The sequence below is a fragment of the Parastagonospora nodorum genome (genome assembly GCF_000146915.1).
Source record: "Parastagonospora nodorum SN15 chromosome Unknown scaffold_6, whole genome shotgun sequence".
NCBI lineage: Eukaryota > Fungi > Ascomycota > Dothideomycetes > Pleosporales > Phaeosphaeriaceae > Parastagonospora > Parastagonospora nodorum.
In genome coordinates this window covers 1,162,207-1,184,239 of record NW_001884554.1, presented here as the reverse complement: position 1 = coordinate 1,184,239, position 22,033 = coordinate 1,162,207, and the positions used below count along the sequence as shown (strand labels likewise).

Sequence of the window (22,033 nt, the reverse complement as noted above, 5' to 3'; positions counted from 1 at the left end):
TTTTCTGTTATTGTACATAATCCTCTCGATGCATCGCCGGTAGTCCCCCATCATGTCCAGCGAGACCCCCGCAGAGCCCGCGCACAAAAGTCCCGCACTTGGCGAGACACCTGATAAACCTGCAGAGGTTGAATACGATGATTTTGGATTGCCGATAAGGAAGCCGCGGGCGCGGACGCCCGTGGTGGACTCGGACGAGGAAGAAGAAGAAGAAGAGGAGGAGAAGTTTGAGGATGCGGTAGCTTCGAAGTCAGCGATCAAGGAGGATCTCGCGCTGCCAGATGCCAGGGAGGATGTCGAGGTGGAGAGCAAGTCTCAGGCGCATGGAGATGTGCCAGTGAAGGCCGAGGAGGGCGGCAATGCGCCAAGTCAGGTCAATGGCTATGTGAAACAGGCGGTGGAGAAGATTGAGCACAAGGAGGAGATTGTTAAGCCTGTAGAAGCGCAGGAGGCGGTGGTGGAAGACAACAAACCAGCTGAGAAGGCACACAGCCAAGAAGCTGTAGCGACGGCAGAGGTGGCAGCGCCTGATACCCACGTCCAGTCCCCCGAGACCAAGCAGCACACCTCTGAAGTCGCTGGGCAGTCCGAATCTGCAGAGAAAGATGAGAACCCTGAAGCCGGGGAGGACTCTGAACCTGCGAAGAAGGATGATAGCACTCAAGCCGCTGGGCAGTTTAAATCTGCAGAGAAAGACAAAATCACAGAAACGGCCCAATCCTCCGCACATCGTCAGCAACAAAGCGTCGCCTCCGTGTCCGAATACTCGCATCAGCATGCAGTCATACAACCGCCAAAGGAAGAAAAGCCATTCGAAGACGGCGGATGGCAGACTATGCCGGCATATGCCCGCTATGACATGTACGACGATGACGACAAACTCATCGCAAAGGAGAACGTGGAAGAGCTCGAGGACATGCATGGCTATGCAAATGTCGGCGGTGCAGCAAAGGGCTATACCAGAGTCATCATGGACGATGACGCTGACTCCGTAACAAGCATGGACGACAACACCGCCTACCTCTTCAAGAACAAGGAAGCAGCTCTAGATGAAGACGACGAAGAGCTTGCCCGAGATCCGCTCGCACAGATGCAGACTACCAAGAACCTCCTCACCGAAGGCCAGCGTGTCGCATACGTTGGGCTGGTGCGGTTAGCCATGGTGGAAATGGAGAGGAAGTTCATTAAAATGGACCGGAATCGAAACACTAAGAAAGCTCTGGATTTGCAACAAGAAACTACAAAGATGTGGGCCCAGAAAATGATGGTCAGAGTCTATGGTCACATGGACATCACCACGTCTGAGCAGGTCATGATCGAGCAGTTATCAGATCATGGTGTCGTCCCGGCGGATTTGGTCCCTGCGTTGATGCAGAACGCCCGGGTCAAGAATCCAGTGGCGGAAGAGGTGGACTCACAGGCCGATGCGGATTCCGCCAGACCTTCGATATCATCTCCAAGACCTGATTCAAAGGACGAGAAGCACAAGTCTGCATCAGCTTTGAGCTTCGACGATTCAGTAAAATCGCCTCCACCGTATGAAGAACAAGAAGGAGGATTCGAATATCCAGATGTAAAATCACCTTCGCAACTACCCGAAAGTAAGAGCCTCGATATCGACCTAAGATGGACTGTAATGTGCGATCTGTTCCTCGTTCTCATCACAGATGGTGTGTATGACTCGCGGTCACGAGAACTATTTGAGCAGGTCGGAAAATATCTAAGTGTGGACTGGCTGGAAATCTGCCGGTTCGAGAAACGAGTCACAGATGCTCTAGAGATGCAGGAGCAGGCAGACAAGGAGAACTGGAACGAGGAGGACCACATGAAGAGTCGCGCTAAGAGAGCGCGCAATAAGCGTTTGGCTTTCATGGGCATCGCCACAGTAGGTGGTGGATTGGTCATTGGTCTGTCCGCCGGGTTATTGGCGCCTCTCATTGGAGCTGGTCTGGCGGCAGGATTCACAACCATTGGTGTAGCTGGAACCAGTGGATTCCTTGCTGGTGCTGGAGGTGCCGCGGTCGTGACTACGACAGGTGTCGTTACTGGAGCTACTGTGGGTGTCAGGGCTGCAAACAGACGAACAGGCAGTGTCAAGACATTTGAATACCGACCTTTACATAACAACAAGAGGACCAACCTAATCATCACCCTTGCTGGGTGGATGAACGGCAAGGTCGACGATGTGCGATTACCGTATAGTACGGTCGACCCAATCATGGGAGACATATACTCGGTGCTCTGGGAGCCGGAGATGCTGAGGAGTATGGGTGACACCATTAATATTCTCGCAACCGAGGTGAGTGCTATCAAAACATATGCTGTTTTGTTGGTGCTAACAAGCAAGTAGGCTCTCACACAAGGTCTCCAACAAGTACTGGCCAGCACTATCCTCACAACGCTGATGGCTGCCATGACCCTACCTCTAGCTCTGACCAAACTTTCCTATCTTATCGATAACCCATGGGTTGTCTCACAGGCTAGAGCAGACATGGCAGGACTCGTCCTGGCAGACTCGCTCATCGATCGCAATCTCGGTACACGACCTATTACTCTAGTGGGCTTTTCGCTTGGCGCAAGAGTCATCTTCTCATGCCTCAAGGAGCTTGCCAATCGCGGTGCATTTGGTCTAGTGCAAAATGTGTATTTGTTCGGTACACCGGTCGTTGCGAAGAATGATGAATACATCAAAGCCCGCTCTGTTGTTCCCGGGCGGTTCGTCAATGGCTATGCCACGAACGACTGGATCTTGGGTAAGTTCATCCATCCTTCTGAAAACCTTCAACTCTGACTAATAATGCAGGCTACCTCTTCCGTGCCACTTCTGGTGGCGTCATGCGTGTCGCAGGTTTGGGGCAAGTGCAAGTGCCCACCATCGAGAACGTCAACGTCACCGAGCTCGTCCCAGGCCACATGGCCTACCGTACCGCAATGCCCAAGCTACTACGAGAGGTTGGCTGGGAAGTCGAATCAGATGAGTTCACTGAAATCGAGGACCCAGATCCAGAAAACCACGAACAACGCCAACGCGAACTGATCAGCGAAATCGAAGAAGCGCGCAAAGAGCTCGAAAAGAAAGCCGCCGAGAAGGAAAAGAAAGGCAGCAAAATCAGCTGGTGGAAGCGCAAAAAAGCCGACAAGAAAGAATGGGAAGTCTACGACGAAACCTCGCAGAAACACATCAAAATCGACCAGGACGCCGACCCGGCCAAGATTGCAGAGACGAATATCATGTTCGACATCGACGCTATCCGCCGCGAAGTCGCCGCCCTGTCTGTCGATAGCAAGCCCTACGACGCCGACGAGCGCGACTTTGAAATCAAAGAGATCAAAAGCACACTGCCCCCGATGAAAATCGACCTCCCGCCTGCTCCCCCGCCTCAATCCCCTCTCAGACAGACGAAGAGCTACAACGACAGTGTGGGCATTGCAACACCCGATTCAAAAACCAACGGAACGCACGACGCAGCGAAGAAAAGCTTCGAGGAATACGACGAGGGCGATGCGGGAGAGGTCGAAATGACATTCGATACCTCGTTCGCGGAACCCACACCGCCGCCTGCGATTGCAAAGTCTCCGCTGCCGAGGAGCGGCGCGAGCTCGCCGTGGGCGGGCACCCCGAGCCGTGTGTCGCTGGCGGATACAAGACCGGCGTGGAGCGAGCCGGCGCTGCCTGAACGGCCGCCATTGTTGACGGCGAAGACGGCGCCGTTGAGTGGGGCCGGGGGCGAGGCGATGCATAATGCGTGGGCGGATGAGTTTGAGGATGAGTTTGGGGAGGAGAAGGAGGTGAAGATGAGTTTTATGTGAGCGTGGGAATTTGGGTTTGGATAAGATGGGCGTTTTGTGCTGAATGGGGGGGGGAGTTCTTTTGTTGCATTTCTAGCGCGCATTGGAGTGGCGTGTCTTTCGTTTTTTTTTTGGATACTTTTGCGCTTCTGGGAGGCGTGGTGGAAACTCGTCTTGCATGGCTACGAGGCATTTGCACATTATTTCTATCAAAGCGTCAGATAAGCCTGGCTGTGTGTATAAGCTTCAGAACTTGGATATCTGTAACTAGAACTATATAATCTTCAACCACCAACCCCCCTCCCTCTCATCTTCGCCTAAACTTCGACTTCCCAATGACCGGCCTCTTCACCACCCCCTCCTCTTCCTCCTTCTTCCTCCCCATTAGCGCCTTCTTGATCAACGGCCCACTCTCCTCCTCCACAATCCTGCGCTCCTCCCTCGCCTTATCCTCCGCCATCTTCGCCTCGAGCTCCGCTTTCCTATTAAACTCCACCTCGGTAACGCGCTTATCCCTCGCCGAATACCCCTTCTCCTTGACCGAGTAAAACACCGCGCCCAGATCCGCCAACCAATGCGGATCCACACTCGTCACGCATGACATATACTCCTTGGACGTGAGGATAAGCTCGTGATAAACCACGTAATCCGGGAGATAGCCGAGGCCATACAGCGCGGATGTCGGGTGTAACTGGATCGTCACGCTGGTACGCAGACTGATGTATTCGCCAATGCCCTTGACTTTGGCGGCTTGGTGGTAGTACCCGCTACAGATGCACTTGCGGATAACGTCCCAGTCGGTGCCGCAGCTGACGAGCGTCATTTTCTGCTTCTCCATGATGTCGCGGATTTGGTCGCGGATTTCCTTGGCGCGCCGCAGCGCTTTGGGGTGCAGGAAGTGGCGCACGCACCAGCCGTCGGAGTAGTGGTTGACTTTCCACTGCGTGTAGACGTGTAACAAAGTAAGATGGTCCGACTCTGGAACGAAGAACTTCTCGCGTGCGGCGTCGGATTCTTCTTGCCGCTCTTTGGGGCGGTAGAAGACGCTGGGGACGGAGAGCATGGCGACGATGGTGAGCATTTCTTCGCTGCAGGCGTAGTCGACGGCGGTGATGATAAGTTTGGCAAGCGACGGGTCCATGGGGAAGGCGGTCATTGTGCGGCCGAGGGGGGTCAGGTCGCCGATGTTGTCGAGGGCGCCGAGGGCCCAGAGGTCGAAGAGGGAGGTAGTGATTGTATCTTGCGGGGGTGGGTCCATGAAGTCGAAATCAAGCAGATCTTTGACACCTAGGGACTTGAGGAGGAGGACTGTGTTGGCTAGGTTGGTACGCTGGATCTCGGGGATTGTCTGTATGTAGAATTCGTCGCGGAATGCTCGTTCAGTGTAGAGATGGAAGCACTTTCCAGGTCCTGTTCGCCCAGCACGACCTGCGCGCTGTGATGCGTTGGCCTGAGAGATTGGCGTTATCTGAAGGGTATCCATGCCCATCTTGGGATTATACACCTTGAGCTTGGAGAAGCCGGAGTCGACGACGTACATGATACCATCGACTGTCAGACTTGTTTCCGCAATGTTTGTCGCCACAATGACCTTGCGAACGCCGGGCGCAGCTCGGTCGAAGATCTTGGCTTGCAAATCCGCTGGCATTTGACTGTAGATGGGCAATATGCTGAGCTTCGGAGGGTCGTTGAGAAGCTTCAGTCGCTCAGCGACCAGCTCACAGGTGATCTCAATATCTTCTTGGCCTGTCATGAAGACCAAGATATCACCGGGCCCTTGGGAAACGTGAATGGCCAGTACCTGTTTGACTGCGCTATCCACATAGTCTTCGCAAGGCGACCGCGAGTACTGTATGTCGACAGGGAACGTACGTCCAGGAATGATGAATTCGGGCGCGCCTCCATAGAAGCGCGAGAAGCGGTCAGAGTTCATCGTTGCAGAAGTCACAATGAGCTTCAAATCTCTTCTTCGAGCTAGGACCTTTTTGATGAGACCCATGAGCACATCCGTATTCAATGCTCTCTCGTGAGCCTCGTCCATGATGATGCACGAGTATTTGTCGAGGTCTGGCTCAACCAAAGACTCTCGAAGCAGAACACCATCAGTCATGTACTTGATCTTGGTTTCCTTGCTGGTGCAGTCCTCAAATCGGATAGCATAGCCCACCAGGCCACCTAATCTGACCTGCATCTCCTCACTAACACGTTTCGCGACACTCATGGCTGCAACACGACGTGGCTGGGTGCAGCCGATCAGACCGCGTTGCGCGTAGCCATCCTCGTGGAGGAATTGAGTCAGCTGCGTAGTCTTTCCAGAACCTGTCTGACCAACCACGATGATGACTTGGTTGTCTCGAATGACACGTAGAAGGTCCTCGCGCACCGCGAACGCTGGCAAATACTCTCTCTGCTCCCTTAGAGACTTGCTCTTACTGAATGCGCTCGCTCCTTCCTGCTTGCTCAGATGCTCTGCGAATTTGCTGCCACCTTTCTTTTCCCCGTCTTCAGGCATTGGGGCCGCACTATCCCCATCGTCATCCTTGACGCCCATGATATTTCCCAGCGTCGTTCCTTTGGCGCTGGTTGCTTCCTGTGTTTGCTTCGCGCGCTCTTTCTGCTGCCTCTTCTCCTTCACGACTCGACTGCCTCTGCGACTGAAGACGGCCATGTCACTTTGCGGGTCGCGAACAGCTGGGACGGGCTCAATCTGCTTGGTGAAGACCGTCTTTCCGTCCAGAAACGGCGGCTTGAGGTCATGGACAAGGATGTGCACCCGAGTGCTTTCCTCGTCGTCGTTGAAGTCATCGTCAAAGTGCCGCCTCTGCGCAACTCCAGACTGCAGCATTCGGTTCGTTTCCCATGCGTCGACATCCTTCTGTTTCTGCTGCGCTCTCATGCTGGCGCGATTGTTCTGCTTCTTCTCTGTCAAAGCTGCCTCTCTTTGCGAGTCTTGCCATGAGCTCTCTGCGCCGCCAAACGGGTTGTGAGAGTCGTCTCCAAAGGTATGTCCATTCTCCTCGCCGCCGTACCAGTCGCGGTCCAATGCCATTGAGTCAAATTCTTCCAAGAGCGGCTCCGGCCCTTCGAATGACTTCTGGTTCGGATGGGAGCCATTCTCGCGTCGTGGGGTCTGTCCCCGAGAGGCAGCTGAGTCGCGTGGGTTATTTGGCTTGCGGAACTTGGGTCGCGGCGCAATGGAATACTCGTCCGTATCGAGCTTGCGGCGTTTCGGGCTGTGTCCGCGTTCCATGGTGGATTAGTTGGCGATATATGGCACTGGCCGAGCTGAGGTGAGGAAGGTTGGCGGGTGCTGGTTGGCCTCGGTGGTCCGCAAAAGTTACGGTATCGATAGCAATGTGGCGCTAAAATAAAAGTTCACATCCCCACCACAGGCGCATGCGCTCACCACGCTGCAATTTCTCGACCCGAGCGCCATGTCTATGATCACAGCGACAACGTGGGTGCCGCGTGGCTTCGCGGCACCGTTTCCTACCAAGTACCAGTTTGACGAGGACGAGTACGACCGCATATCCAAACTTGCGAATTTACAACTCGAAGATGCGAAAGAAGAGCTAGAAGAGGCGCAAGCTGAGGCTAAAGGCAAGAGCAACGGCACTTCAGGAAAGTCTGCAAAGAAGGATGACGAGTGAGTCTGCAGCGTCAGAAGGATTTGGGTTCATTCTAATTAGTGACAGGGACGACGACGACGACGACCTCAAAGAATATGACCTCGAGCACTACGATGACGAGCAGGATGAGGACGCAGGCGACACCATGGCCATGTTCGGCAATGCCAAAAACCTGGTCTTTCACGAGAACGACGAGGAGGACCCCTACATCACAATGCAAGGCGGCGACGAAGAGGACGATGAAGAGCGAGAGGAACTTCAAATTCTAGCCACAGACAACCTGGTGCTGGCGGGCCGCATCGAAGACGAAGTCGCCCACCTGGAAGTTTATGTCTACGAAGACGAGGACGACAACCTCTACGTACACCACGACATCATGCTGCCCGCGATTCCACTTGCCGTAGAGTGGCTCGACCTCCCAGTTGGAAAGGCTGCGCAGACGGCCAACGGCAAAGGCAACTTTGTTGCGATTGGCACAATGGACCCAGATATCGAAATATGGAATCTGGATGTTGTAGACAGCATGTACCCAGACGCTGTGCTTGGACAAGGAGCCGAAGACGCAGCAAATGGAAAGCCAAAGAAGAAAAAGAAGAAGTCTAAGAAGGTCAACGACGACTTCCATGTCGATGCTGTTTTATCTCTAGCCGCCAACCGTCACCACAGGAATCTGCTTGCCTCTTCGTCCGCGGATAAGACGATCAAGCTATGGGATTTGAACACGACCAAAGCTGCCAAGTCATACTCGTACCACACAGACAAGGTTTCCTCGGTAGCATGGCATCCCGTCGAGTCTACGATTCTTTTGAGCGGAAGTTACGATCGGACCATCGTGGCAGCGGACATGCGCGCACCTGATGCGAAAGCACCACGATGGGGCGTCGAAAGTGACGTTGAGACTATCCGGTGGAATCCGCATGATCCAAACTACTTCTACGTGAGTTTTGTCCCAAGAGGTTACACAGACCAATGTTAACAGTTTTAGGCCGCCACCGAAAACGGCATGATACATTACCACGACACTCGCAACGCACCAGCAGACCCTGCGGCGTCCAAGCCTGTCTGGGTACTCCAGGCTCATGACGAGTCTATATCCTCATTCGACATCAACCCAGTGATCCCCGGCTATCTGGTCACGGGATCGACTGATAAGCAAGTCAAGCTTTGGAACATCCAAGCGAGCGGCCCGAGCATGGTCGTGTCCCGCGATCTTGGTGTAGGACGAGTCTTCTCGACGACATTCGCTCCCGACCAGGAAGTGGGTTTCCGCCTAGCAGTCGCAGGTAGCAAAGGAGCTGTTCAGATCTGGGATACCAGCACGAACGCAGCGGTCCGCGCGGCTTTCGCCAGCAAGGTCCCCGAGATCAAGGGAGACGGAAAGGAGCGTCTAGTGGGCTTGGACGAGCCAGAAACAGACTCGGATACCGAGGAAGGTGAGAGCGACGACGGTGAAGATGACGAAGGGGCCGAAGACAAAGGCTGGGAATCGATGGAGGAGTGAAACGATGATACCCTGTCGGTGCCCAATCCGCACAAACTGTATTCAGTAAACGAGGCCGTCCCGCTGCGTAGCTTCCGCGGGTGCTATATTCGCTGAGAAGTCGTAGGTAGTCAGCTACGAGGTTGCACAAATGCGAACGCACATGGGCTTTCCCATCAAGCTGCTTCGCGTGTTGACGGCTCGGCTCGCGTAATATTGCACATGAGAGAATCGGGTCAGCCTGTCGCTATCAATAGTGCTTTCGACATTTTCGTCGTTGCAGCAAATAGATGATGATGCGAGTCGTCCACTTACTCGCCTTCAACTCGCATGTTTCACTAAACTTCCGCTCAACGCCACTCCCTTACTTCCGACCACCCCTTCATCTTGTGCGGGCTGAGCAGCCTCGCCCTTTGCGACAAGCTTTCTGTGTCTTGCGAGAACTCTGATCCCAATGTCCATCGCGAGACACGTACATCGGCTGCCTCTTGCTACGGTGCGTGCATGTTACCGAGCACATGGCGAATTGTCAGGCATGGCAGCCAGCGCGCCGGCAGATCGACCGTGAGTCTGACCGAGTTTGCCGAACACGACTCAGCCGGACATGGGATTCTCGCCCACACCACAGCACCGCACAAAGATGAGCACCATGCCGTCATGTCGTGTCCGCCTCGCCTCGCGTCTTCTTGCACGGTTTCGAAACAATATTTTAGGCAAGGCAGCAAACTCAAAGGATTGCCCTGACCACGCCCGTAAGCTGCGCTGATTCATGTGCTGGGAAAAGCAGCCGTTCATGCACGCGCGGCTGCACAGTGCAAGGTACGCACCACCCCCATGGCCCAAAATCCACGACGGAGTCCAGAACGAGTCCGGGCTGCAAGCGATGCCTCAACGCAAATCATGGCCACGCCGTTCGCGCAGTGACGGCGATCGGAAGCTTATCCACAGTGGAGAGGTGGTGGTGATGGTGACGACATGGCTTGGATGAAAACCTCAGACTGCGCTTCTAGTCGCCGCTGTCCTTCGATGTCAGTCCGTCAGTGTCGATGCCAGTGTTTGCGGGCCCACAGCGACGGCGAGGGATCCGCTGGGCAACCTTTGGGTGTTTGAAACAGCGCACCGAGGTTGCTGGGCGGCACAAAGCAAACATCCCCAGTCGAAATCTGCGACGTGTTGGCGCCGAAGTTTGTCCCATGCGTCTCTCCCCGATTCGCCCAAGTGGGAAAACGCATCATGGGCTATTCCCAGCGTGGATGTTTCGACGCCGCTAAATATATGGCCCGTCCAAACAACGTGCTCTGGTTCGCTCATGGCATGATGTGCCTGGACGGCCCCTGGTCGCGCCTTCCAATCTGTGAGAGACAGGTCAACACGGCCTGTCCTAGTCTACCGTACCAGGGTTGCTGGTTTTTCCTCCCGCAGCGCTGCCCTCTTCATTAGGCTCGCTCCCTTCCTCTGGATTACGCGCCCGTTCGCTTTACCGCAGCATTCACACTCCCTCCTTGATCGCGACCTGGTTGTTTGCACTCCTTACGAACAGCAGGCCTTCCACTCTCTTTGAAAGACGATCCTTATTCACCTTCAATTCCCAAACTCTTTTTTGACCCATTTCACACTTGCTGCTAGCTCAGCGAGACCAACAACGACAACACCACCAGGCAAACAACCAAAAATCAACCAAAAATCAACCGACCATCTCAGACTTCTCCTGCGACTGCATCGGCCTGGACCGGAACCACAAGCCCATCTTCTGCGACTTTCCGGTATCACAAGTGCAACCCCGAAGTAAGACTGTCGTGCCACCACCAAGTGCACGCTTATCCGACGCAACCTTGCGAAGCACAGCGTGATCCCTCTTCACACCCTTTCTATCGCAGTGCGACAAGAGACTAGAGGACCTTTGTTGCATCGTTCCCTTGTGGACCTTTCAGACCTCGTGCCTACACCAGAGCAATTTATCCCAGGCATACCCCGCAATCTTGCAGCTCGGTCATCGAAGCAGCCAACTACCATCGCTCTTTGTATTACCGGCCCGGACTTGGACCCTCTCTGCAATATCCTAAATTCTTTCTGAATTAACCATCAACATGTCTCTCGCTCGCGCTCTTACTAGGCGCATCCAGCGCACTGAAGTGCCGTCTTCGCCACCCCCAGCCCGGAGCCAGAGTGTCAAGAACCCCGCCATGATTGATCGTTCGAAGATATCACTACCTGTGGCTTTGGTATCGACCACCAACATGCTTAGCTACAACGCTCCGGACATTGCAGGTTCAAACATGAGGAAGGTCTCTTCATCGACTGCCTCTACCCACTCTTCGGCGGACGACTCGGACCACAGCGTATCGACTGGAAGATCTCGGGCTTCTACCGTTGGATCCCGCGACACAACGCTCACCGACGCCTCTTCTGTGGAGTCTTCGCCCACCTCACCAGCACCAAACCATCTTTCTGGCTACTTCCCTCCGGGCAAGCAACTACGAAAGTCCGCATCGACCAACAGTCTCTCGAAGGTACAGGAAGAGATCGTAGAGCCAATCCCAGCCATCCCAACGAGGGCCGTTTCTCACAGCAAGCGCGCGCACGAGCGCCTAGCAGCAAAGAGGTCTCTCAACAATATCGGCTCTCGTGGCAGCCAAGGATCCTTACGAAACTCACGAGAGCAGCGCTCTTCAGTCGACATGTTCAGCGCTACCATCACAGAGGAGGCCCACCCCTTCGGTCGCGAACTGGAGCAGCTCAATGAGATCGTCGAGGAGTTTGGAGGTGTCATTCGCGACGCCGAAGCCGAAGCGGATATGTCCGTCATGCGCGCGAAGAACTTAGCAGCGTACTGCGCTGCCGAGTACCTATCAGAAATCCGGCCGCTTTTCAACAACCGCTTCGGTCTCGCACAGCAAGCACCTCCCATGGCTTGGATATAGTTCTTCTCGCCGAACTTTCGCGCTTATCTACACTCACGGTCTCCTTGATTTTACTCGATACCATAGACGATGGTCTACACTCCTAACTTCACTGTATATATTAACGGGATTCCGTTCTATTCTGTCCTTTTCACTAATGTTATTTCGTATTTGTCTGCTGATCTGGTTGACGGAACGAAAATCACGGCGTTCCGGAAGCCCTCATCAGGCTTGGGGGTACATGATACCCCGTTCTTTCGTTCACGAACTATTTCCTGTCTCGGCGGTGTGTTGGAAATGTTGGCTGGGTCACCAGTCGGGGCGAGGCCCGGAAGCTGTGTTTTGGATATGTGGGCTGAGAAGATGTCTGTACTACAATGTCTTTACCAAATCTACATATTGTCAAATCTATGCTCCATACTTCAAACTTCTGTGCAACCTCATTGCCTCGGTGATTATCAATCGCTGCCTCAGGACGCGCAACCATGACGCCTTGGTCTTTCATGCGACAACCTTACTAAGTTGAGATATCTTAATCACCCATCCACTATCGACACCACGCGGACAGGGAGGATTGGGAAGGTGCCACCCCAGACCTTTGAACACCTGCCGGCGACCAAAACCGGGGACGGCATGTGAACGCAATAGTCTAATTTATGCGTTACGCGTCGCGGTGCGTCCGTTTCAAGCAGGTGTGTCCGCCTGATGTGGGCGATGCAGCGGACCCCCGGCCACGATCTCATTAGCGGCCATCGGGTCGGAGAAACAGCTCGGCTGCACCTGCATGCTCCAGCCAAAGTTTTGATAGACCGCAAGAGAGTGAAGACGACGACGAATTGACTCGCCACCACCGAAACCCAGCATGATTTGCCGCAATTGTCTGCGCGCCGCCTCAAAGGCTCGACCACAACAAACCCGCTTCCTAACGACCTCCTCCCGCCTCAACGCAACACCCATCTCCGCAGCACAATCCGCACCAGCTCGACAAGGCTCGCCCTCATCCTCGCACAACCCCCCCGCGGCAACATCCACCTCCGCCGCTCAGCCCTTCAGCGAGCCCCTCACGCCCAAAGCGACCGCCCCCGAGAAGAAGAAATCCACACCGCTGGTCAAGAGCAGCATACCCGCCGGCACGCCTCTCAAAGGGCTGAACTTCGAGAAGAACAAACAAGACCCCGTCGCCCTGCCGGATGACGAGTATCCCGAGTGGTTGTGGGGGATATTAGCGCGGCAGGAGAAGAGTGCCGAGGGCGTGGGCATGGGGGATTTATTCTGTACGTTTGATAGGCATCCTTTGAGTACCATTTTTTTCTTCTTTTCTAATACATGCCAACAGCGAAGAGTAAGAAACAGCGCCGTGTCGCTGCTAAGCGTCTGCGCAAGGAACAGGCTATGAACCCGGAGATGCTGGTGCCCAAGGTACCCGTTTACGAACAGACGGTGGATTTACCTGCGGGCGATGGCAGTTTGGGGGGCGCGGTGGATGCGGCGAGGGCGAGGGCGGAGTTGACAAAGGCGATGCGGGATAAGCGGCGCGCGGAGATTAAGGAGAAGAATTTCTTGAAGGCGATGGGGTAGATGGTGGGATTGAAGAAAGAGGGGATGGGGATGTGTATATGTATGATGAGGGTGGACTGTATCATATCATGACTTGGAATTCAAATGTGAACAAGGATAAATCGATTGAACCTAGACTTAAGATTCATACACTCAACTAAACGTAACCTAAGCTTTTCCCTCCCTTATCCTCACGCCAAAATACCCACACTATGCAACATCCACAAACGCCCTCTTCCGCCTCTCCCTCCCTTCCTCCTTATCTACATCCTCCAGTCTCACAAACCTCTTCTCATCCACCCTTTCCCCCACAAACCTGACCGCCGCAACATTGAACCCAATCAAATCCTTATTCCCCATCAACGTGCGCCTCAAATCCGCACGCATGTGCTCCAACACAGCCTTGAGTTCGCGACTCGACACAATCTGCTTTTGATGCGTCTTGAGCATGAAGAAGAGGACGCGGCATGTGAGCGTCACGTTCCACTGCTTGCGCACCCAGATGGCCAGGAACGTGAAGAGCGTGGGGAGCGATGAGAAAGGCAAGACGAGCAGGGCGTCGTGCAGCTGCGCGGCGGGGATTTTGGACAGTGTGTTGAGGACGTGGCGCTCGGCGGAGATGTTGCCGAGAGCCATGAAGAGCGGGTTGCGCTGGGGCGGCGCGATGTTGGGGTTGCTTTTACGTTGGATCTCCCAGTCGCGCATGGTGTCGAGGTCGACAAGGCCCAGGTCCAGGGCTTCTTGGATGCGCTCGCCAGCGGTGAGGGTGGCGGTTGTTTGCTTGGAGGGATCGACAGCTTCTGGGCGCTCACCGGTGATGTTCTCCTCGTCTTCAAGCGAAGTAGCGAGGGTGTTTTCGTAGAGTTCTTCGAGTTCGCGCTCGCGCTCTTCTTCGAGGAAGATGGGCTCGTCTGATTTACTCCAAATGCGTATACTCTTGTCGTGGCTCGCAGTAACCACAAAGTCGCCCGTGCGTGCCACCGTCATAGCCCAGATCTCGCCGTGGTGGCCTTTGAAGCGCTGGATTTGCTCGAATTTGTCGGCGTCCCATGACTTGATCGTTTTGTCTTTGCTAGCGCTGAAGAAGATGTGTTTCTCGTCGCCGTCGACGGGGTGCGGGATGAAGGCGATTTGCATGATGCTGTCTTGGTGGCCGAAGAGGGCTTTGTGGCAGTCGCCAAAGTCGAGGCCCCAGATGCGCACGTTCTTGTCGGCGGAACAGGTGGCGATGAGTTTGCTGTCGCTCGATATTGACATGTTAAGGACGGGGAGTTTGTGGCCATAGAGGTTGAGGAAGAGTTTTAGGGAGTCGACGAAGAATACTTTGACGGTGTTGTCTAGAGTTGCAACGGCGAGTAGTCTTGAGTCGGGTGAGAACTGGACGCTCAACACATCATCGTTGACTTTCAAAATGCGCGACTGAACAAGCTTGAGACGAGGCATTGTACGCTTCGTTCCCGGGTATCTCTTCTTGAACAATCTCAAAGTTCCAGAACTTGACTGTCTTGTCTGCACTTCCTGTGATGAGTGACTTGCCATCAGGGTGGACTTGCATGGTCCACACAGCTCCTTCGTGCGCCTGGATCTTGTCGAGTTGTGAAGATGCCGCAATGTCGTACAGCTCAATGTCGCCGTCTTTTGTTCCTACGACGACAATCTTGTCACCAGGTAAGAATGCACAGCAAAGTGCGTATCCACACTCCAACGTACGCAGACAATTTTGTGTTCGTACATTCCAGATCTTGAGACTTCCACTTGACGCTGATGCCAGCATGCGATCATCGGAACTTAGAGCGAGAGCGCGAACATCGTTCCTGTGACCAGCGAGCTCCACAGATAGTGTTCGGTTGTAGTCCGGTGCCTCTTCTGTCTTCGACTTGCCCTTCTGTGGTATCTCGTATATGTCGATGAGATTGTTGTTTGTGCCAACCAGTAATTGTAGCTTCTTGCTTTTCCTGGTATGCATCCATGATACTGATCGGACCTTGCCAGCCGTCCGCACCGTCACATACGGTACTATGACTTCACTAATCTCAGCGTCTGCGATGTTGATTTTGTCGTCGGCTTCCTCAATCTCCTGCACTTCTCCGTTTGCCTCACCCTTCGCCTTCTCCCTTCGCCTTCTCCTCTTTCGGGCCAAGCTTTTCCTCACTTCCTCTTCGCTCCGTATCCGCCAAATCTCCACAGCCTCTTTCCTGCACCATGAACTGCGATGTAGTCTGATCTCGCGTAGAATGCGATGCCTTGTGTTCGGTCCTTTCCTTGGCGGTATAGAATACCTCTTGTGGTAAGATATTGCTGTTCCGAAGCTTCGCCCACTGCAAATGCAGCTTGCCTTAGGCCTTGCAGGTCGATTGCCCAAACTTTGAGTTCGCCGTCGTTTCCTGCCGTCATACATCCGCTTCCGTCTGGTGATACTCCTAATGCCCAACATTCTCCATTTGTCTGTGCGATGTGTGTCTCGATGCAGTGCTGGGAGTTTACATCCCAGATCTTGATCAGGGCGTCCTTGCTGGTAGACAGTAAGAAGACCTGGTCTGTGTCCATCTCCGCATCTTCCTCGTCTTCTTGCGCTGTGCTAGCCGGGTGCAGGAAGTGCAGACCGGTGATTTGACCCTTGTGTCCTCGCAGCTTGAAGAGACCAGTTTCCGAGACCAGATCCCATATAACAATGTCCGTATCTTTCGAGCCACTTGCTAGCCGCACTCCAGTCTTGTCGAATGCTAGTGTCGTGACGGCAGATTTGTGTCCATTGAAGCTTATGATCGCGGTCGATGTTCGCGCATCCCAAATGCGTATGCTTCCGTCGGCGTACCCCACTGCAAAGACATCTGGGTCCACCTCACTCCGACATATAACAGTGACTTCATCTGTGCATGAAGCATCCCGCCACCGGCTCAAGAGCTCGCCCTTCTTCACATCCCAGCACAGAACTTCTTCGTTCGCGGCGGCGTATGCGCGTCCGGCGCCTGCAGGTCGATTCACTCCGGGCTGAGCCGCTCCTTCTGGGGTCCAGACTATGTTCGAAGTGGCAGTCGCGACCACTCCAAAGGAATCGGTCTGCTCATATTTGCTGTGAATACATCAGCAACAGTTCTGCTCTAGTTTCTGCCGCAACTCACGTGTATGATCTCACCATTGTTACGCCGTTGTTCGCAGTGGTGGAATTCTATAAGTGAAGAGAAAACAAAGGTGTTCAGCGCAGTATATACAGGCGCATATTCGTGACGATCCAAGTCTTGGTGGTTTGCGACACGGCGACGTCGAAGCTCTGAACTTTTCGCGAACTTTTTGGCAGGCATGATTGCGCTACTGCTGCAGGCGGACCCACCACACCAGACATCACTCCCGAGACTCCGCAACGCCCAAGCAGGCCACAGCTCCCCGCCATACCGAGCACCCCAACACACTGAAGCTATACAGCCACCATGCTTCTCCTCGACTACCAGAACGTGCTCATCGAGTCCCTGCTTCGAGACCGCGTGAACGGGTGCGGAATACCCCGCAACCTCCACCCAATGCCTGGCTAACGGCGCACAGAGGAGCTGCAGCGAACATTGACCAGGTCGTCTCCGACTTCGATGGCGTCACATTCCACATCTCAACACCGGAGAGCAAGTCAAAGATACTAGTGTCATTGCGCATCAAGTGCTACCAGGAATTGGTGCAGTATGGTGCCCAGTCAGTGCTCGAGCGCGAGTATGGACCCTACATTGTAGAGCCGGAGTCAGGATACGACTTCTCGGTGCAGGTGAACTTGGAGGACCTTCCAGAGGATCAGGGTATGGTCAATCGTACCTCAGAGTACCGCAGGGTGCTAACGCTCCAGCAGAGGGCAAAGATGACCTTGTCCGACGCGTGTCCCTCCTCAAGCGCAATGCCATGGCCGCACCCTTCGAGCAGGCCTTTGACGAATTCCACCAGTTGCAGGAGGAAGCCTCCAAGTATACTTCAGAGGCCGCGCCGCAGGGTATTGCCGAGGGCGGAGAGACACGGGCAATCCACTACCGAGAGGAGGAAGCGATATACGTAAAGGCCAGCCACGACCGAGTGACAGTCATCTTTTCAACCGTTTTCCGAGAAGAGACTGACAGGATATTTGGCAAGGTCTTCTTGCAGGAGTTCGTCGATGCCAGGCGGAGAGCTATTCAGAACGCACCACAAGTGCTGTTCAGGAATGAGCCACCACTTGAACTGCAGGGATTCCCGGGCATCAGTAACTCGACCTCTGGAGAGATTGGCTACATCACTTTTGGTAAGACAAATTGCAAGTCGAACTGTCCTAGAACTAACATCAGCAGTCCTCTTCCCTCGCCATCTGACAAAGCAGAGACGCGACGAAGTCATCTCGCACATTCAGACCTTCCGTGACTACTTCCATTACCACATCAAAGCGTCCAAGGCTTTTATCCACTCTAGGATGCGCAAGCGGACGGCCGACTTCCTCCAAGGTATGTGCCGATATGTGCTAATAAGCTGAAGCATATGCTAACGATATGCAGTCCTCCGCAGAGCAAGACCAGAGGCTGAGGAGAAGGAGCGCAAAACTGCTAGTGGCCGAACCTTCAGGGTACAAGCATAACCGAAATACCATGCAGTGTAATTGGATCAGGCTGCTCTCGAGAAGACACATTTCTATCGCTAGCCGTATGCGTTATGGTAGCGGACTTGATAGCGGCGGCCGTGAAGTGAAAGTGATGATGCTGAAGTGGCGGGAGACCAGGGTGCGAGAGGACGAGAGAATCACAAATTTTGATCAAAGCAAGCAAATATACTCCATGCTTTCATGTTCTTGGCCGACCTGTGAATCCACTGGAGTTGCTCCCCAAAGCTGCCCCCCCATTTGGAGTGCACAGACCAAGTGCGTCAGTCGCGACTTCCACTTTGGACGCGTTCAAGCTTAATTGTTCCAACTCTCTCATTCCACCGCTGCTGATACAACATTCTCCTTTATACAAACCCGCCACGATGTCCGAAGGAACGAGGCCCAAATATGACAACCTCCCCGGCATTGACACTGCGCCCGACATCTACGAGACCCCCGATCTCGCCGAAGATGTCTCGACAATTCAGGCATCGACTGTTGTTTCCGAGGACGAAGACGGCGAGTCCGCGCTGGATCGCCAGCGATTCCAGACCGATCAAGCCCGCAATCGATTTCAGCCCTCCAGAGTAGACGCACAAGGTGTTGACTTCTCCGACAACATTGCTGCCCAGCGCCGGTCGTATCGCACAACCACCCGGGCTAGGCGGCGTCGAGGCGAGATCCTAGGCGATGACAGCGACGAAGAGCAAGAGAGCTTCGAAGCTAAACTCAACAGAGTGAAAAGAGAGCTGCTAGAGCTCGAGAACGAGTACGAGCGGAGGGTTGAGACAGGAGACAAGTCGCAGATTGAAGAGCTTGATCCGAAGCAGCAGATGGAGTACATTTCGAACAAGGTCGACTCAATATACACAATGCGGCGAGGAGGCGCTCGGGGTGCCGAGGCACAACTCGACAGGACTGTCCAGAAGTTTAAAGACTACAAGCCCTTTGATCCAAGCCCGAGGATCACCAAGATCGTCGCGAAACAGCCACCCCTGCCCGGTACACAAATACAGAGAAACCAGCTGGAGTATGTCCTTAACCAAGCGGCCGATTTTGACAAGAGGATCTCGCAATTGGAAAACAACCTAGGCTTGAACGGAAACACAATGCCTGAGCTGAGCGACAAACCATCATTCCCTGTCTTCACCACACTGCAGACATTGGAGCAGACACTTGGCCTGCTTGGAGATGCCTCAACAAACAACCTCGAAGGTGCGATACAGCAGATTAGGAAGCTCACGGCGGATGCCGAGCAACTCAAGGCAACACGAGAGGACGCTGCCCGCACAGGCTCAGTTTCGAGTGACGGAACTTCACCGGCATACCCAGATCAGGAGGCCAAAATCAATGCTCTATACGGCACACTACCCTCCATCGACAAGCTCTCTCCTGTACTGCCTTTGATCCTGGAGCGTCTGCGCACCTTGCGTCTTGTACATACGAGCGCGTGGCAGGCTGACGAAGTCTTGACAGCACTGGAGGCACGCCAGTCAAGGCAGGAAGAGGAGATCAAGAAGTGGGAGAAGCAGCTCGTTATCGTGGAGAAGGATATGGAGAAGGCCACAACGACTATGCACAGCAACATGAAAGTCGTAGGCGATGATGTCAAGAAGATTGATGCGAAGGTTGAGAAACTGCTGAGTGGTGGCAGTGCATAATGAGTAAGATCAATGACATGTTCCGTACATGTAGACGAGCAAACACGATGCCGAGCCGTGTCCATAGTAGGTCTTGACCTGCGAGCTTTATATACCCCCTTGCACTTCATGAAGCACGTTACATACAGCCAATATACCCCAGAATCGTCTCACAATTTCAACATTATTCCATTTCTTTCGTCTTTCACATCACCATGTAATGGTCTATTACCCACGCTATCGTTCAATCCGCACACATTGTACCATTAACAACATCACGGACAGGCGAAGTGGCTGAATCGAATAGCATGCAAGGCTGTGACAACTCCGTTAATACTCAGATATTGCCACGGTTTGGCACATCGAACTCCGCCACACTTGTGACGATAGTGTCAGCTGGTGCTAATTTGTTGGCAGGTCATGACATGTCACGATGATGTATGTCAACTGAGTCTGCCTTGCAAGGCTATGTCGCTGTTCTCGCTTCCGGTCAAGATGCAGGCATGGCCAATGGGGGTCTGTCAGGCTGAAGTGGCGTGGACTGCATGACTTCTCAGCGTTTAAGCACTTAGAGCTCGATTTCTGCTTCCTTCTTTCTAACAACTGTCAAGTTTCTTGATTCCTGTTCGAGTTTGGAACTATCGCAATTATCGAGCTGCCTGCATCGAAGTCGCATGTCTGAGGCGACAAAGCTATCTAACCTTCGTAAGTTATAGACCTGAATTAGCTAGCCTTACTCTTAAATAACTTAGGCTCCTATCTAGTTAAGGAGATTCAGAAGATAGCTGCGTATCGCCGCATTAAACGACCTATCTTTGTCTTTCACAAAGCTGCACTATCAGTCCATAACGTTACGGCAAGACAGTCATCTCAGCACAGCGCCAGAGCCTGTGAACACCAAGACAGCGCATTCTTGGCAAGCAAAATCGTTGGAGCTGGTCACTTTTATCTCCGCCGGTACACTTTCCAACTTGCGATTCATGATGGAAGACGAATTCATGAGCATGACGGATCGGGATTTGTACCGACAAGGACTATCAACGACAACAAGAGGAGCCCTGCCTACGCTTCCTCTGTCAAAGCTGGTCGCAGAGAGTGCGCAGAGATCGCTTTGGTCTCCTCAGAGTGATGATCGGTCGATTCGGGAGGATGACTGGTACCCTCAGAAGGAAGATCTGTCATTTCAAGAGGATGGCCGGTTCGCCTTTGACCTCCCTCATTCGGAGTATGAGAGGGCTCTCATGCGTCCCTATGCTGGACCCAAGAACAGGGCTGCAACGACATTGAGCACGCAGTTTGATCTGACAGATCCGCCAAACACGACATCCCATGGTGAACCCCGGAGCTTTGCATTCTATCATAACTTACAAAGCAGAAGGGATTTCTGATACTTCTCAGTCCTCTGGTAGTAGCTCTCTGACGTGTCCTCGTGGATGCAGGAACAATTTTCGTAGGCCAGGAGATCTTCGCCTTCACATGCGTAGCCATGAGGGCCCATTCCTATTCTGCTCACACCCTGGTTGTACAATGAAGTTCTACAGAAGGGACAAGCTCTCCTACCACCTCAGAACTATGCATACGACCTTAGCACCCGGACCAGTAACAGAATACACTCATAACACTGAGCTGGAATCCGAAGTAGAGGTACCCGAAACAGACTCTGGCGAAACGCACTGGGATCACATCCCGTATGAAGACCTCAGAAGTCTAAGCTTCAGCACCTCTAGCAAGTCTTCGTACGCGAGGTCGGTCTTCAGTAATGCTTCCTTAGGTTCCTCGGACACAGACCTATCGAAACACAGCGGTTACTCAACTGTGCAGATCAAAAGAGCAACAAAGGAACTTATCAGTATCCTGCAAGATAATGCAGTACTAACCCTACTGTACGAGAGCGGCATTGCTCATCCCAACATTGGGCCACAGGTGCTTGAGAGAAAACTCCGCTACTTCTTTAAGGAATATGCCGATCTACTCAGCAGGGTGGCAGTTGGTAGCACCCTAAAATCTCTAGCGTCTCAACTAGTCAGAGTAAAGGCAAGGGCTGTAGCTCGGTCCATTATGCAGCACCATGTTGCGGAATCGAGTAACATGAGACAAATACTAGCTCCGGACTTGGAGCCGAGCTCTCAGGGAGAGTCTGACTCTAGCTCAATTGACGAGCAAGGATTCGAAGATATTGTTGCCTTCCGCAACTTCTTACTTGAAGGCGAACCATTCAGGGAGTTGCACGTAAAGATACGATCCTTCGTAGAGTTCCAAGACACGAAATCCCAGATCTCCGAAGGCAATGTTATGACTAGCTTGGAACACGCCGAATTCGAAGTAAGCCATGTTAAGACTGAGAAAAGTGGTACCGAAGCTCCAACCGACATTCACAAAGATTGTCATACACATACTACGACAGAGAAGGGGCGCGATGGGCGACTCTGGAGTGGGCTAAACGTATCTCGAAG

The 22,033-nt window shown here is 53.5% G+C and overlaps 9 protein-coding genes across 9 annotated transcripts; 7 read left to right on the top strand and 2 right to left on the bottom strand.

The window, feature by feature from the left end:
* Positions 1 to 52: 52 nt before the first annotated feature.
* Positions 53 to 3,810, top strand: SNOG_04638 (hypothetical protein; the record flags this gene model as incomplete). Its single annotated transcript, XM_001795000.1, has 3 exons — positions 53 to 2,299; positions 2,480 to 2,753; positions 2,804 to 3,810. The coding sequence occupies 3 exons, from the start codon at positions 53 to 55 to the stop codon at positions 3,808 to 3,810; spliced, it is 3,528 nt and encodes a 1,175-aa protein (XP_001795052.1).
* Positions 3,811 to 4,096: 286 nt separating this feature from the next.
* On the bottom strand, positions 4,097 to 7,039 carry SNOG_04637 (hypothetical protein; the record flags this gene model as incomplete). Its single annotated transcript, XM_001794999.1, has 1 exon — positions 4,097 to 7,039. One exon carries the CDS (start codon positions 7,037 to 7,039, stop codon positions 4,097 to 4,099), a length of 2,943 nt encoding a protein of 980 aa, XP_001795051.1.
* Positions 7,040 to 7,223: 184 nt separating this feature from the next.
* On the top strand, positions 7,224 to 8,919 carry SNOG_04636 (hypothetical protein; the record flags this gene model as incomplete). The annotated part of the gene is made up of 3 exons (XM_001794998.1): positions 7,224 to 7,435; positions 7,485 to 8,355; positions 8,404 to 8,919. The coding sequence occupies 3 exons, from the start codon at positions 7,224 to 7,226 to the stop codon at positions 8,917 to 8,919; spliced, it is 1,599 nt and encodes a 532-aa protein (XP_001795050.1).
* Positions 8,920 to 10,432: 1,513 nt separating this feature from the next.
* On the top strand, positions 10,433 to 12,229 carry SNOG_04635 (hypothetical protein). Its single transcript, XM_001794997.1, has one exon. It carries the CDS (start codon positions 10,986 to 10,988, stop codon positions 11,817 to 11,819), a length of 834 nt encoding a protein of 277 aa, XP_001795049.1. The 5' UTR covers positions 10,433 to 10,985; the 3' UTR covers positions 11,820 to 12,229.
* Positions 12,230 to 12,660: 431 nt separating this feature from the next.
* Positions 12,661 to 13,376, top strand: SNOG_04634 (hypothetical protein; the record flags this gene model as incomplete). The annotated part of the gene is made up of 2 exons (XM_001794996.1): positions 12,661 to 13,072; positions 13,135 to 13,376. 2 exons carry the CDS (start codon positions 12,661 to 12,663, stop codon positions 13,374 to 13,376), a joined length of 654 nt encoding a protein of 217 aa, XP_001795048.1.
* A 189-nt stretch (positions 13,377 to 13,565) lies between these two features.
* On the bottom strand, positions 13,566 to 16,494 carry SNOG_04633 (hypothetical protein; the record flags this gene model as incomplete). The annotated part of the gene is made up of 4 exons (XM_001794995.1): positions 13,566 to 14,804; positions 14,833 to 15,469; positions 15,508 to 16,428; positions 16,478 to 16,494. 4 exons carry the CDS (start codon positions 16,492 to 16,494, stop codon positions 13,566 to 13,568), a joined length of 2,814 nt encoding a protein of 937 aa, XP_001795047.1.
* Positions 16,495 to 16,783: 289 nt separating this feature from the next.
* On the top strand, positions 16,784 to 17,835 carry SNOG_04632 (hypothetical protein; the record flags this gene model as incomplete). The annotated part of the gene is made up of 4 exons (XM_001794994.1): positions 16,784 to 16,845; positions 16,896 to 17,142; positions 17,169 to 17,610; positions 17,657 to 17,835. 4 exons carry the CDS (start codon positions 16,784 to 16,786, stop codon positions 17,833 to 17,835), a joined length of 930 nt encoding a protein of 309 aa, XP_001795046.1.
* Positions 17,836 to 18,323: 488 nt separating this feature from the next.
* SNOG_04631 (hypothetical protein) lies at positions 18,324 to 19,601 on the top strand (the record flags this gene model as incomplete). The annotated part of the gene is made up of 1 exon (XM_001794993.1): positions 18,324 to 19,601. One exon carries the CDS (start codon positions 18,324 to 18,326, stop codon positions 19,599 to 19,601), a length of 1,278 nt encoding a protein of 425 aa, XP_001795045.1.
* A 962-nt stretch (positions 19,602 to 20,563) lies between these two features.
* Positions 20,564 to 22,020, top strand: SNOG_04630 (hypothetical protein; the record flags this gene model as incomplete). The annotated part of the gene is made up of 3 exons (XM_001794992.1): positions 20,564 to 20,912; positions 21,169 to 21,902; positions 21,985 to 22,020. The coding sequence occupies 3 exons, from the start codon at positions 20,564 to 20,566 to the stop codon at positions 22,018 to 22,020; spliced, it is 1,119 nt and encodes a 372-aa protein (XP_001795044.1).
* Positions 22,021 to 22,033: the final 13 nt, after the last annotated feature.